At 35.3% G+C, this 14917-nt stretch overlaps 2 protein-coding genes across 2 annotated transcripts in view; one reads left to right on the top strand and one right to left on the bottom strand.

The window, feature by feature from the left end:
• On the top strand, positions 1–5281 carry LOTGIDRAFT_239014 (hypothetical protein). Its single transcript, XM_009052499.1, has 6 exons — positions 1–93; positions 545–631; positions 1019–1144; positions 1596–1670; positions 2415–2453; positions 4580–5281. Exons 1-6 carry the CDS (start codon positions 69–71, stop codon positions 4684–4686), a joined length of 459 nt encoding a protein of 152 aa, XP_009050747.1. The 5' UTR covers positions 1–68; the 3' UTR covers positions 4687–5281.
• LOTGIDRAFT_174169 (hypothetical protein) overlaps positions 5120–14917 on the bottom strand; it is a gene marked incomplete at both ends in the record, with an annotated part of 24417 nt that continues 14619 nt past the window's right edge. Inside the window, 9 exons of the mRNA XM_009052500.1 lie at positions 5120–5259; positions 7800–8860; positions 9525–9683; positions 10220–10329; positions 11222–11365; positions 11868–11974; positions 12606–12878; positions 14089–14185; positions 14700–14862. Coding sequence (XP_009050748.1) covers positions 5120–5259; positions 7800–8860; positions 9525–9683; positions 10220–10329; positions 11222–11365; positions 11868–11974; positions 12606–12878; positions 14089–14185; positions 14700–14862 — 2254 coding nt within the window. The remainder of the gene's footprint in view (positions 5260–7799; positions 8861–9524; positions 9684–10219; positions 10330–11221; positions 11366–11867; positions 11975–12605; positions 12879–14088; positions 14186–14699; positions 14863–14917) is intronic.

A 14917-nucleotide genomic window follows, 5' to 3' on the forward strand; every position in this document is an offset into this window, starting at 1 on the left:
CTAATGTTTATTTTTTTGACCTCGGTGTTTAGATTTGTTCTAAGAATAGAATAGCTATTTCTTTAGTGATGTTGATCTCGTTACTTTACGGAGGTAATTAGGTCGCACCCATTTCGTTTCCCAGGGATCTGGCACTAGCAGGTCCTAAATCACGATCGAGTGTTTACTTCATTGCCTGCTAGTTAACCTGCGTTTTAAACATTTTACCAAGTAACACCAAGGTCGACTAGGCCAAAAAGGGAAACTTTTGCAATCTTTTCCCTACTTTCCGTTGTGATATCGGAGAAGGGCGAAACACCATAATTATGTGCCGAATGAGAGGTCACGGAATGACAAGACTTCAGACAGCTGAGGCTCAAAATATTTCGGCTCGTCCAGGATCTAATGGCCACAAAGATATCCGACTCTTAGTTCGGTAAGGACCAAAGATCAAGCAAATATAAATCATTTTGGCTTCTTGACCCATGGTTTAGTTGTGGTATTATTGTCACTCCTGATGGACGACATCCGTCAAAGAATCATTTTCTTGAATTTTCAATTTCAGATTCACAATGTCTCCTGCTGAATGGAAACTGTTCTTGTAGAAATTTTGTTGATTATATCAAGGCTGAATGCAAGTTTGAATTTGAAGGTAATGGTACCGTCGTATAAACAGGATCTTTTTCAATAAATAGACCAAACGACGGCCTACTGTGAAAGTTACGATAACGCTCTGGGCCCCGTTTCTCAAAAAATATTACAGTTACGATCAGTCGTAGGTCGTAAGTGTTGATTTGATCGTAAATGGCGTTTCTCAAAAAATCGTAAGTCTGACGAGGATAGCGGAATCTAAATATTTCTGGATGAAAATAAGTTTAAAGATAGCTCACCTAGGGGCATTGCAGGCTTGAAAAATCAGAAGGTATAATCTAGATCTTTGTAAACCGGATCGTAACCCAGCTTCACCGAGGTCCCGTGTGTTGCAGGCATTACTTCTCATCTTATTAGACCAGATCTGATTCTAGATTTTAATTTGCAGGAACTCTCGATATTTGTGATGAAAACGGAACTTTACTACATTTACCAAACAAACCAACCATGGAAAACCTGGCCCACTTACTGATCCCACGGGCTATCTATATACCGGTAGTCCTGGAAACTAAACGTGAGTTAACATTTAACACCCCTTCCCTCTCTCTCGTCTTCCCACCCCACGGGCTATTTATATACCGGTAGTCCTAGAAACTAAACGTGAGTTAATATTTAACACCCCTTCCCTCTCTCTCGTCTTCCCACCCCACGGGCTATTTATATACCAGTAGTCCTAGAAACTAAACGTGAGTTAATATTTAACACCCCCTCCCCTCCCCTCTCTCTCGTCTTCCCACCCCACGGGCTATTTATATACCGGTAGTCCTAGAAACTAAACGTGAGTTAATATTTAACACCCCCTCCCCTCTCTCTCTCTCGTCTTCCCACCCCACGGGCTATCTATATACCAGTAGTCCTGGAAACTAAACGTGACTTAATCTCTCTCTCCCTTACGGCCGTACAAACAACAAAAGCCTTTGGCAAATATAATTTAATGGGTTTCTGTTTTTTTCTGTTTATAATAGGAGTCAATGATAAAACAGTGAAGAATTTTTCTCCCCTGCTCAACGATTGGCAGAAAAAATACCCCGTGTTAGAAAGTAAGATATCGATTTTGTATTTTATTACAAGGGTAAAAATCCCTGAGAATCCTGCCTACCAGCTGATCCTTGGCGAAACATATTGAAACTAATCTCTTCATGGATCCTTTTAAGTTCTTTTTTGTTTCTTCTTGGCCAAATTTGGTAATGATGTCTCTTATATTATCAGCATCCATAATAATCTACATATTTAGTTGGTACTCGAGCATTCTGTCTACCAGCTGTTTCTTGGTCAAACCTCTTGGCAATGATTTTACAAGAGTTACAACTTGGGTTCTCGATGATCCTTTCTACCGGCTGATTCTTGGTAATAATGTTTACAAGGATAACAACTTACGTTCTCTAGGATCCTGTTTACCAGCTAGTCCTTGACCAAACCTCTTGACAACGATTTTACAAGGATAACAACTTGGATTCTCGATGATCCTGACCACCAGCTGGTACTAGACCAAACCTCTTGGTTTTACAAGGATAACAACTGAGGTTCTCAGGGATACTGTCTACCAGTGAGTCCTTGACCCAACCTCTGAACATTGATTTTCCAAGATTATCAATACTCATTTACAGCTGGTATTAATAGAATAATGTGGAAAGACAGCATCATGACCACTATTTTCCCTCGAATATTAAATAAACAAATAAGTCATTAGATTAGAAACTCTTTAACATCTACAACAGACTGAAATTTAAAATAGAATCTGTATCCTTATAGAATTGAACTCTTTTATTTTGTTGATTTTTCAGAGAAGTTAAAACATCAAGTTGAGAAGGGCAAGAGACCGGGTAAGTTTAATCAGACATTGTGAATTCATATTCCTGAATTGTATCATTAGGTCTACCAATCTTGTAAAAATAGGTCTACCAATCTTGTAAAAGTAGGTCTACTAATCTTGTATAAGTAGGTCTACCAATCTTGTATAAGTAGGTCCACCAATCTTGTAACAGTAGGACCACCAATCTTGTATGAGTAGGTCTACCAATCTTGTATGAGTAGGTCTACCAATCTTGTATAAGTAGGTCTACCAATCTTGTATGAGTAGGTCTACCAATCTTGTATAAGTAGGTCTACCAATCTTGTACGAGTAGGTCTACCAATCTGGTATAAGCAGGTCTACCAATCTTGTATGAGTAGGTGTACCAATCTTGTAAAAGTAGGTCTACCAATCTTGTATAAGTAGGTCTACCAATCTTGTATAAGTAGGTCTACCAATCTTGTATAAGTAGGTCTACCAATCTTGTATAAGTAGGTCTACCAATCTTGTATAAGTAGGTCTATCAATCTTGTAAAAGTAGGTCTACCAATCTTGTACGAGTAGGTCTACCAATCTGGTATAAGCAGGTCTACCAATCTTGTATGAGTAGGTCTACCAATCTTGTAAAAGTAGGTCTACCAATCTTGTATAAGTAGGTCTACCAATCTTGTATAAGTAGGTCTACCAATATTGTAACAGTAGGTCTACCAATCTTGTATGAGTAGGTCTACCAATCTTGTATAAGTAGGTCTACCAATCTTGTAACAGTAGGTCTACCAATCTTGTAACAGTAGGACCACCAATCTTGTATGAGTAGGTCTACCAATCTTGTATGAGTAGGTCTACCAATCTTGTATGAGTAGGTCTACCAATCTTGTATGAGTAGGTCTACCAATCTTGTATGAGTAGGTCTACCAATCTTGTATGAGTAGGTCTACCAATCTTGTATAAGTAGGTCTACCAATCTTGTAAAAGTAGGTCTACCAATCTTGTATGAGTAGGTCTACCAATCTTGTATATGTAGGTCTACCAATCTAGTAAAAGTAGGTCTATCAATCTTGTATGAGTAGGTCTACCAATCTAGTAAAAGTAGGTCTACCAATCTTGTATAAGTAGGTCCACCAATCTTGTATAAGTAGGTGTACCAATCTTGTAAAAGTAGGTCTACCAATCTTGTATAAGTAGGTCTACCAATTTTGTATAAGTAGGTCTATCAATCTTGTAAAAGTAGTTCTACCAATCTTGTACGAGTAGGTCTACCAATCTGGTATAAGTAGGCCTACCAATCTTGTATGAGTAGGTCTACCAATCTTGTAAAAGTAGGTCTACCAATCTTGTATAAGAAGGTCTACCAATATTGTAACAGTAGGTCTACCAATCTTGTATGAGTAGGTCTACCAATCTTGTATAAGTAGGTCTATCAATCTTGTAACAGTAGGTCTACCAATCTTGTAACAGTAGGACCACCAATCTTGTATGAGTAGGTCTACCAATCTTGTATGAGTAGGTCTACCAATCTTGTATAAGTAGGTCTACCAATCTTGTATGAGTAAGTCTACCAATCTTGTATAAGTAGGTCTACCAATCTTGTATGAGTAGGTCTACCAATCTTGTATGAGTAGGTCTACCAATCTTGTATGAGTAGGTCTACCAATCTTGTATAAGTAGGTCTACCAATCTTGTATGAGTAGGTCTACCAATCTTGTATAAGTAGGTCTACCAATCTTGTAACAGTAGGTCTACCAATCTTGTAACAGTAGGACCACCAATCTTGTATGAGTAGGTCTACCAATCTTGTATGAGTAGGTCTACCAATCTTGTATGAGTAAGTCTACCAATCTTGTATGAGTAGGTCTACCAATCTTGTATGAGTAGGTCTACCAATCTTGTATAAGTAGGTCTACCAATCTTGTATAAGTAGGTCTACCAATCTTGTATGATTTTTATGAATGAAATGAAATGAATTTCTGCACCTAATTTGGCTAATGAAGTTTGCAATGAGGGAAATTTTGCCAGGACAACTGTCGTAGATCTTAAAACTGCACAGCCTGTAACACACAGGGCCATGGTTTATTGTCCTTTTTTTAACGACTAGATGCTTTTTTACTGTCATCCCCTCTGAAGGGTAAAAGTAGGTCTAACAATCTTGTCTTTCAGCAGAATCACCACCCAAATCCAAGAAAGACAGAATGAGGCCAGATGGTTCATCACCAGGTGAGAGTCCGAAACGTGCCAGCAGTAATCGTCTCTCTAGGAAGAAATAAGGGATATCTATCACATTATGTTCTATTTATATCTGTTATTATTAAATTGTTTCTTATTGTGGTTTTAAATTTGAACTTGGACCCAAAATATGAAAACCCTTAGTGTAGTGTTGTACCAAAATGATATACATCCAAAGACACTGTCATACCCCCAGCTTCACATTTTTAATTTTGGACCAAAATATGAAAACCCTTAGTGGAGAGTTGTACCAAAAAGACATTTGTCCACACAGCAGCCACTGTCATACCCCTCCGGCTTCTCATTTTGGATCAAAAATATGAAACCATAAGTGCAGAGTTGTCTGAAAAGAGTGTCGAGTTCATTCAAACAACAGAAGCTTCTACTTCTACTATTAAAGACGGAACAGATCATTCTTTCAATGATGTTTATTGAAATTTTTGTTATATTTTTGTTTTTTGAAAAGAATTATTTTCACGTTCCAATAATACTAGTATCCATGGTAACATCACCTGTTTTTAGTGAGCAGGTTTTATAAAGCTTATCGAAGGTTTCTGGTTGGTCGACTCCTAGGAAATATTCCTGTATTAAAACTGTAGTTAGATTGTCTTTCTCTGAAAAAAATATATCACCCAGTGTTACTCTTTTCAAAAATACAAATCATACTTGAGGTATACCTACAATTGGTACTACAAATAGATCTTTCAAAATGGATCCAAATGAGTCTCACTGTTGAAACAACCACCAAATTCTGCAACTCTTCTTTTTTCAATTACAATGTATGTATTCTTAATCCATCTAGGCCTCCTTTTAATTTATTGTTTGACAAAGGACCAAGCAATGTAGAAATTTTTAAAAAACTGGGCTCAGTGAAACCATGTTCCCCCTTAACTGGACTGCCTCAAATTCATTACTTCCCTTCTGTCTTAATTCATTTGTAAATTGCATTGCCACTGCTTTTATGTGAATGTAGAAATTTTGAAAACTGGGTCCAGTGTATTAGAGTAGTTGGAAGATGAGTTGTATTTTTGGTTATAGATTACACTAACCAATCATTGCATATAGATTTTTAGATTTAAATCAAGCCTAAACTTTATCAAGATTGAGGTGAAACAACTGAACTTGCATTCATATCATAATATAAAATTCTGTCATTAGTTCCAGCTTTCCTAGTTTAAAAGAATACTACATCTTAGAATGAACATAACATTTAAAAATTTTAAACTTGGCCAATAAGAGTATATATTCATCAGTAGATATATCTGGTGTCATAAATAACATTACAGGATCCTTATATAATCCAATAAATCCAAAAAACTTAGTAATTATCCATAAATATACAATTAACTATTGAAAAACTCTTAATATTATGATTTAGCTTTTTTCAATAATTACTTAGTTTTATGAATTTTCCAATTTTCTAGATTTTCCAGGGATTCTGTTGTAACTTTATGACACCAGGTAAGTTCACTGATATATACTCATATTGACCATTCTTGAGAATTAAATTTTATATTCATTCTAAGATGATGTATCACTTTAAGTTTGATACTTTCTACAATTTATATTTAGAAATGGGGGCCTGGAATCCACCAACAAATAAACTAGTGTCCAAAAGAAACGATACCACCTGTTTGCAACGACATAAAAGAAAAACTAAACAATGCAGAAGTTTAGGATTGGAGTTATGCTTTTGAGAAATCCTTTCACAACATCTGTACAAAAATTTCATTTCAATAAAATCTGTACAACCAATATGACAAGCCTTTAAAGATGGGTGGGGTCGAAAAAAGAACATTTCGTTAGAGCACTGATCACAGAAACAACGGGAAATGTCACACCACACGTCACAAAGCCAAGTCAGTAGCGGGTATGTCCACCGTGAGCATCAATACATGCCAGAACACGCCTACGGACTGATGCCGTCAAACGTCTGATGACGTTGGGAGTGATTCGTTGCCATTCCTCGAGAAGACATCGTTCCAAGTCTTGGCACACGGCAAAGTCGAATTTGCCGATCGAGGTGGTCCCATAAGTGCTCGACGGGATTCATGTCCGGTGAACATGCGGGCCATGGCAAAACCTGTACGTTGGCGTTGGCAAGGAAGTTCTGTGTCAATCTTGCTGTGTGTGGCCTTGCATTGTCATGTTGGAAAAGGAGTCCACGAGGCTGTTGCTGAATAAAGGGCACCACAACAGGCCGTAGGATGTCATGCTGTGCTGTGCATTCAGGTTTCCACGAATTACGACAAGCCTCGTTTTGACGTCACCACATATGCCACCCCAAACCATTAAACCTCCACCTTCAAACGACCGGACCTGTTGGATAAAGTTAGGCGCCAAACGTTCACCAAATCGGCGGTATACAAGCTGCCGTCCATTGTTTTTGAAGATGAGGAATCTGCTCTCATCAGAGAACATAACACGTGCCCAGTCCCGCCGTTGCCAACGTCGAACTCGCCTGGTCCAGATCAGTCTGTTGTTCCAGTGTCGAGGCGTCAGGAGCGGTCCGCGGTAGGGATGACGTGGCCGGATACCATACTGCCGTAGTCTCCTGTAGACGGTCTGTCGACTGATCCTGTGTCCCAGTGCTGTAGCCGCCGTGGACGTCGCCGTTACGGTGCGGTTCCTCAGTCGTAATACCCGAATGTACCGAACTTAATGGGGCGTGGTTACTCGTGGTCTTCCACTCCTGGGCCTGTCTGACGTCTGACCTGTCTGACGTAACCGCTGCATCAACCTGGTGAAAGTGATGCGTGCGCAGCCTAACCTTCTGGCGACGTCGACGTGTGTCGCTCCTTGTTGGACCATTCCAACGGCTCTCTCTCTCGATGGCTGTCAAAAGTGGCATATCTTGTGTTCTTTTTGTTGCTGTGATATCAACGTGTCTGATCAGCTGTTTTATACAGTTTTTATGCACGTGCAAAACATGCTAGAGAGGGAAATGTCACTTTCACGAAATTTACGTTTTTTCCCGGAAGTGATCACGTGTTCCCGGTATTTTTATCGACTATGCGGTGTTTGGGATGTGAAATACGAATTGGCATGTTTTCATATTAGACAATTCACTTAGTAAAAAACAATTTTGAAAATAAGTTGGTATCGTTTCTTTTGGACACTAGTTTATTACCAAAATATCTCATCAGTAACTTACCTTCATTCTCTACCTTTCTTACTCTCTTCAAACTTTTCTTCCAAATTTTCCTAGTTTTATCCTCGGATTTTTCAATGGATATTTCCATCAGTAACATCAAGATTTTATTCAATTTTCCAATCAAACCACAATTAATCAATTCTTTTAAATCATCGTTAGAATTTTCTTTCCTAGAATCTTTTTCATCAGAAAAATTCATATCTTTGGATCTTAAATCTGATGAATTTTCACTTTTTGGATCAGAACTCTGAGATTTACTTCCTATTTTTGTGTCTATGTTTTGTTTGTTGTCAGATAAGATGTTGCCATAGGAATATAAAAATAATAATTTATCTGTGATTTTACGAATGAAATCATCGTCTGCTGTCAAAACAGATCTACACATCTTAGAAAAGTTTTTGTCGTCAAAAATAACAAAACCACCATTTTGTGATTTGTTTCGGAACATAACTGAACCTAACCAGTCCAGAATTTTCAAAATCAATTGCTTGTCCTTGACCTTGGTACAATTGTCCATTAAGTAGGTCATAACTAGGAGAAATCCTGCAGCAGACGTCGTTCCATCATCAACATCCTTCCCAGGATTCCATGTTAAAAATATTTCGATTAATTCTGACACATTTTCAGTTTGATTGACCTTGACCTTTTTATACATTGCTTGAAGGTCAAGGCTATGATTCAGTTTTCGATCTCCGTTCTTGATAGATTTTTCCTCTGGTTCTAATTTCAAATTTTCAGACTTCGTACCAAACTTATCTTCATTGTTATTTGTGGGATTTGATGGCTGCCATTTTTTGACAGCAGCAGCAGCTGCGACAGCGCTAGGCAACAACTTCATTACGTCAACATTGATTGATGTCAGCAGATGCTGGGCCTGATGGAACATCACAATATCATTGTTGAACTTTCCTAGACATAGTAGAATCATCGCTATGTCTTTTAACGCCAAGTTGTCAAACTTCATCAGGAACAAGTGGGTGTCATGTTGAACTATTTTAAAATATTTTAAAGTTGAACTCAGAACTTTCATGATTTTGTGGAATGAGACAGCATCTTCAGAGCTGAAAATAGAAAATAAGATTTTTAGAAAGTTTTTATTTTTGGAAATGACTTCAGTCCCGTTGTTGGGGCTGGGTCCGTGGGGCTGGGCCCAATCAAAAATCTTCTTCAGTTCAGCAGAAATTGATTCATTCACAGTGTCTTTGTACAAAATCAAAAAGATATATAGATTGTGGCACTTCAAGTTTGTCAGGAATTAGTTCTCTGGGCCTTTTAATTTTTAGAAATATGTTTTCTTACTAATTAAAAACACACCATAAAAAATAAAAAATGAAATGAATGGAGTTTTACGTCCTACTTTTCTGAACTATGTGAGGTAATGAAGATAAGCATTACCATGCAGGGTGCAATGAGGGAAATTTTGACAGGACAGTGGCATTTGCCTGCTCTTTTTCGCTTTCCTTACACCATAGTGATTACTAGTTGAGTATGGTTGTAAATAATGAAAGTGGTCATAAGTTTCAAATGTTACTCATTACTCAGTTACAACATTACTCAGTTACAACATTACTTAGTTACAACATTACTCAGTTACAACATTACTCAGTTACAACATGGTGTCCGGGCCCCTTAATAAATAAACCTAATATTTTAACTTCAGTCTTTTCAATCCTCGTAGATTGTTTCTTAAAAAGAGTTGCCATCATTAATATAAATTATACTGACCCAAGTTTAGTGATTAAATGTCTAAGACACTGGATGATCTGGTATAAAAACTGTATAGGAATATTAACCAGACTGTCAGTAGGAAGCTGTGATTGTATGGTGAACCAGATATTATGGAATATTTCTGTTATTAAAGTCACATGACATGATCCTGGTTTCCTGAAACAGTTCCAAAATATATTTATAAATTTAACAGAGTTAGTAAAAAACCTCTTAATAAAGAAAAGAAAACAACGTTACAAAGATAATAACTTTAAAGAATTCTACTCCTTGGCTTTGATTTTCCAAATGTACTAATTTAAATCTGGATTGCAAAGGACTTAAAAGGCTTGGAGAATACAATAAACTCAAATCCACTATGTGTAACTAAATTTAGTCTTCATGTTTGTTTACGTTACCAAATGACGTGAAGGTATATTTTAATTTACTGACCAATAGTTACGTATTTAATTACAATAAGCCGAATCTATTTAGAATGATATATGGAAAGTTAAAATTAATTTATATTAATTCATTATATTTTTGCAAAATGAAATTTATAATAATAAACAAAGAAATAATATTTCCTATTGCTGGATTTCATAAATAAAATACAAAACTCTTGTAGCTACTGCATATAATTAAGAGTTTTAACCAATCAAAATTGTCCATATGAAAATATGGGAACCAATCTTTAATGATTTAATATTACTTACAGTTGTAGAATAACACCTAGAAACCAGGTTAATATACCATGTTTCTCATATAATACAGTGATAGTTTCTATATCTATACACACTGAGTTAATAATCTTTAATATTATAGTCTGAAATATATTAAAGATAGCTTGCAAGGCAAGGTAACATACGCCTACTACCAGCTGTCAGAAATGATAACAAAGTCTGTAGTGGTTTAATGTGAAACCAATCAACCGATTGTTAATAATTTCAAGATTTACTCAGATCTCATACCAAGTTTCATCAAGATCGTATAAAAAATATAGTCTCTAAAAGACTACAAGCCAAATTAGATGCACTGAATTAATTCAAGGGCAATAACTCTAAAAAATTCCATCCAATTAAGACCAAATTCAAACTTGACCGAGATCTCATCAATATATTTTCAAGTTTCATCAAGATCTGATAAAAACTGTAGTCTATAGAAAGCCTACAAGCCAAATTTGAAGTGTTTTTTTACTAAGTCAAGGGCAACAACCCTGAAATAGATGATCCAATAATTACAATTTCAAACCTGACCGAGATCTCATCAATATAGACATGCATACTAAGTTTCATCAAGATGGGATCAAATTTGTAGCCGTCATCGGGCATACAAGGCAAATTTAACACATTTATACTAAGTCAAGGGCAATAACTCTTAAACGCTTCATCCGATTATTACCAATTTCGAGCTTGACCGAGATCTCATTAATACATACATGCATACAAAGTTTCATCAAGATCAGATAAAAGCTGTAGCCTCTATCGTGCATACAAGAAATGTGGACGGACGGACGGTATAGGAAAACAATAGCTTGATTGGTTGACAGATGAACCAATCAGCTACACTAGAATAACTTAGGTTAAAGAAATACAGTGATTTGATTGGATGATAAACCTAAAATCAATGTTTAAGGTAGGCGTATAGACCAATCAGATGACTGGAACATTAAAGTAAAGTTTTTGAAGTAAAAGTTAAAAGAATGAAAATATAAAAACCTGACTATGAAGATCACTGAGTAAACTCTGGTAATAAGATTGTAATAATTTAAAACTGTATAATGTTTCATAGATTCTAAAATCATCATAGGTTCGTAACCCGTCTAATATCATATTTAACATCCACTGACGTTCTTGATGATGCTGTAATATAATATAATATATTATATAGTAATACATAGCAACATTAATTAAAGCACGGAGGTAATTGTGAAATATTTGGAGGGTATTTTTAGTCTTGTATAAAAATGTAGACCATCATAATGAAAGTCGTTCTATTCAGTCAGGCTATAGTTTCTAGCAGGGAAAACATTACAGGAAAACCTAAGAGAAAATCACGAAATAGAATAAATAGTTAACTGCTAATGGATTTTTCACATGAGGAAGTACATGAATCATGAGTGAGTATTTCATAGTAAAAAGTGATATCAGGTGTTTAGAAGAGTAAGAATACCCTGCCTGGCCTTTCAATACTGTATCAATCATGAGTAAGTAAGTATTTCATCATGAAAAGTGGTATCAGGAGTCTAGAAGAGTAAGAAAACCCTTCATAGCTGCTCAACATAACAAACACGACTAACGGTGCAGAGTAAGACAAAGCTCGTTAAGATACAAGTCTCTAGACTAAATCAAAGTTGAAACTTACGTCTAATTCAGAACTATTAAAGAATCTGTAAAAACCAGGAATTCTGTCAAACTCTAATGTTGGTTTTGACATTAAAAATGTCGTTAAACTTTTATACATGTGATTTTCTGAAACAAATAAAGTTGCTATAGTAGTTAAAAAAACAGACATTTTGTTTAACTGACCAGCCATTTTGAACATCACATCCAATTGGTTTAAAAATTTCAATTGACCAAATACGCCAGACATCGGCAGACAAGCGAATAGATCTACCAATAATAGGCTGAAAATATCTAACCTAATTATTTGATGCAGATGTATGAAATCCTCATCATCAGGAATGGGCACACCTGCAAATTTCCTGCCATTGTGGAAAAAAAAATACATTTGTGTACCTTTGACCTAAAGAGATAGTTAAGAGATTTTCTAAACTTTTTATGTGTATCAGGGACGATGATACTAATTTTCAAATAGACGTCCGTGTTTCTAACAAGTCCACCAAAGCAAAGTGGTTGATGAAACCTCAGACGTCTGATTGGAATGATGTAAATTGATGCTATCAGTGTCTCTGATACACATACAAAATTTAGAAATCCTCTTTACAATCTCTTTAACAAGAACCACAGACGTCTGATTGAAAATTGTAAATTGATGCTATCAGTGTTTCTGATACACATAAAATTTTTTTTAGAGAAACTCTTTACAATCTCTTAAAATAAAAGATACTACCGGTAAGTATAAATAAATCTGAAATCTTACCAGGACTAAGAAGAAGTTTGGCCATCTTGGATAAAAACACAGTAATAACAGTACAGAGTTTCATACTGGGAGTTTCAATACTTCCTCGTAATAACTCTAACAGATACTTTATTTCTTCAACCTCGGGGAATGTAGCTGTAGACAGTCGGTCATAATATTGTTTTAATATAAGATAACAGGCTTGACGTACACTGGTCACATGACTACTCAATCCAGCCAATACAAACCCCAGACAGTTGGAGGTAATAAACTGTTTTAAATCTACTATAACACCTAAAATAACAAACATAATATTAATATTAATCATTTAAGGGGAGACATGAAGAAAGATTACAAGTAACAATATACTTCAGGAATATACTTGAGGGTAAGATTGGATGTTCATCATATTAAAAGGATTCTAAAGAGGTTTTTTAAAAATCGCAGACAATAATAGCATCAATTTGCATCAATCAGATGTCTGTGGTTTCAGCAATTCCACAAAAAGTAAGTGTTTGATGACATCACTAATCGCAATGTATGCTTTAACACTATATCACTATACCTGGTTGCAATAAAACACTATATTACTATACCTGGTTGCAATAAAACACTATATTACTATACCTGGTTGTAATAAAACACTATATTACTATACCTGGTTGTAATAAAACACTATATGACTACACCTGGTTGTAATAAAACACTATATGACTATACCTGGTTGTAATAAAACACTATATTACTATACCTGGTTGTATTAAAACACTATATTACTATACCTGGTTGTAATAAAACACTATATTACTATACCTGGTTGTAATAAAACACTATATTACTATACCTGGTTGTAATAAAACACTATATCACTATACCTGGTTGTAATAAAACACTATATTAATATACCTGGTTGTATATGACTATACCTGGTTGTAATAAAACTCTATATGACTATACCTGGTTTTAATAAAACACTATCTTACTATACCTGGTTGTAATAAAACACTATATGACTACACCTGGTTGTAATAAAACACTATATGACTATACCTGGTTGTAATAAAACACTATATTACTATACCTGGTTGTATTAAAACACTATATTACTATACCTGGTTGTAATAAAACACTATATTACTATACCTGGTTGTAATAAAACACTATATTACTATACCTGGTTGTAATAAAACACTATATCACTATACCTGGTTGTAATAAAACACTATATTAATATACCTGGTTGTATATGACTATACCTGGTTGTAATAAAACTCTATATGACTATACCTGGTTTTAATAAAACACTATCTTACTATACCTGGTTGTAATAAAACACTATATTACTATACCTGGTTGTAATAAAACACTATATTACTATACCTTGTTGTAATAAAACACTATATGACTATACCTGGTTGTAATAAAACACTATATTACTATACCTGGTTGTAATAAAACACTATATTACTATACCTGGTTGTAATAAAACACTATATTACTATACCTGGTTGTAACAGCTGATTAAAAACTGGGAGTAAGAAACATGGATCATAACAATCCTCATTTCCTCCTATTTTATCAACTTTCTTCACTTCTGATGGCTGAAATATCAAAATTATTGTCCGAGCAAAGTAAAAAGTTTTTTGAAATTTTGTCATTATATTTATGTCTTTGCGTTAGTAGAGTAATATAGTATGGTATAGACTGAGATTTATTATGCAGATAATTTTGCGTTGTTATGGTGATTTCGATACAAGTATTGTATTGCTGTTGCCGTAAATCTGAATACAAAACACTCATAGTCAACAACGACCAGACTCTAAACTCCCAGAATCATGTGATCACACGACAACCTGGAAAATAATGGCTGCAATCAAATACTGTGATATATTTTAGGTTAAAAATTTGCAATGGAACGATTGATCGTATGGTGGTAGTCATGTTTATTAGGCCTGAAATGATCCACGAAGAATCACAATGTTCTGTGATGACTTTCAAACCATTAAGTTTGATAATAATAATAATAATTGTGATACATTGTTGCATTCACAATTTGACTAAGCTTTCATAAAAAGGTATTTTCTACAAGTTAATTATTAATTATATCAAACTTACCACCAAGCCTCGATACAGAGGAAAATTCAGGGCTGATTTTAACAGAAGAGATTCGTCCAAACAGTCAATCAGATCGGCCATCTTGGTTTCGCGTAAAATTGACGGAGCCTGGTATTTCTTGGATGAATAAAAATCTAGCGCTTTCTGCCCGAATAAGAACGGTCTGAAAAAGAGGGCTCAGAATGAGTGAGTTCGTTAAAGATCAGTTGGAAACTTAT

Source organism: Lottia gigantea (genome assembly GCF_000327385.1).
Source record: "Lottia gigantea unplaced genomic scaffold LOTGIsca_184, whole genome shotgun sequence".
Taxonomy (NCBI): Eukaryota; Metazoa; Mollusca; class Gastropoda; family Lottiidae; genus Lottia; species Lottia gigantea.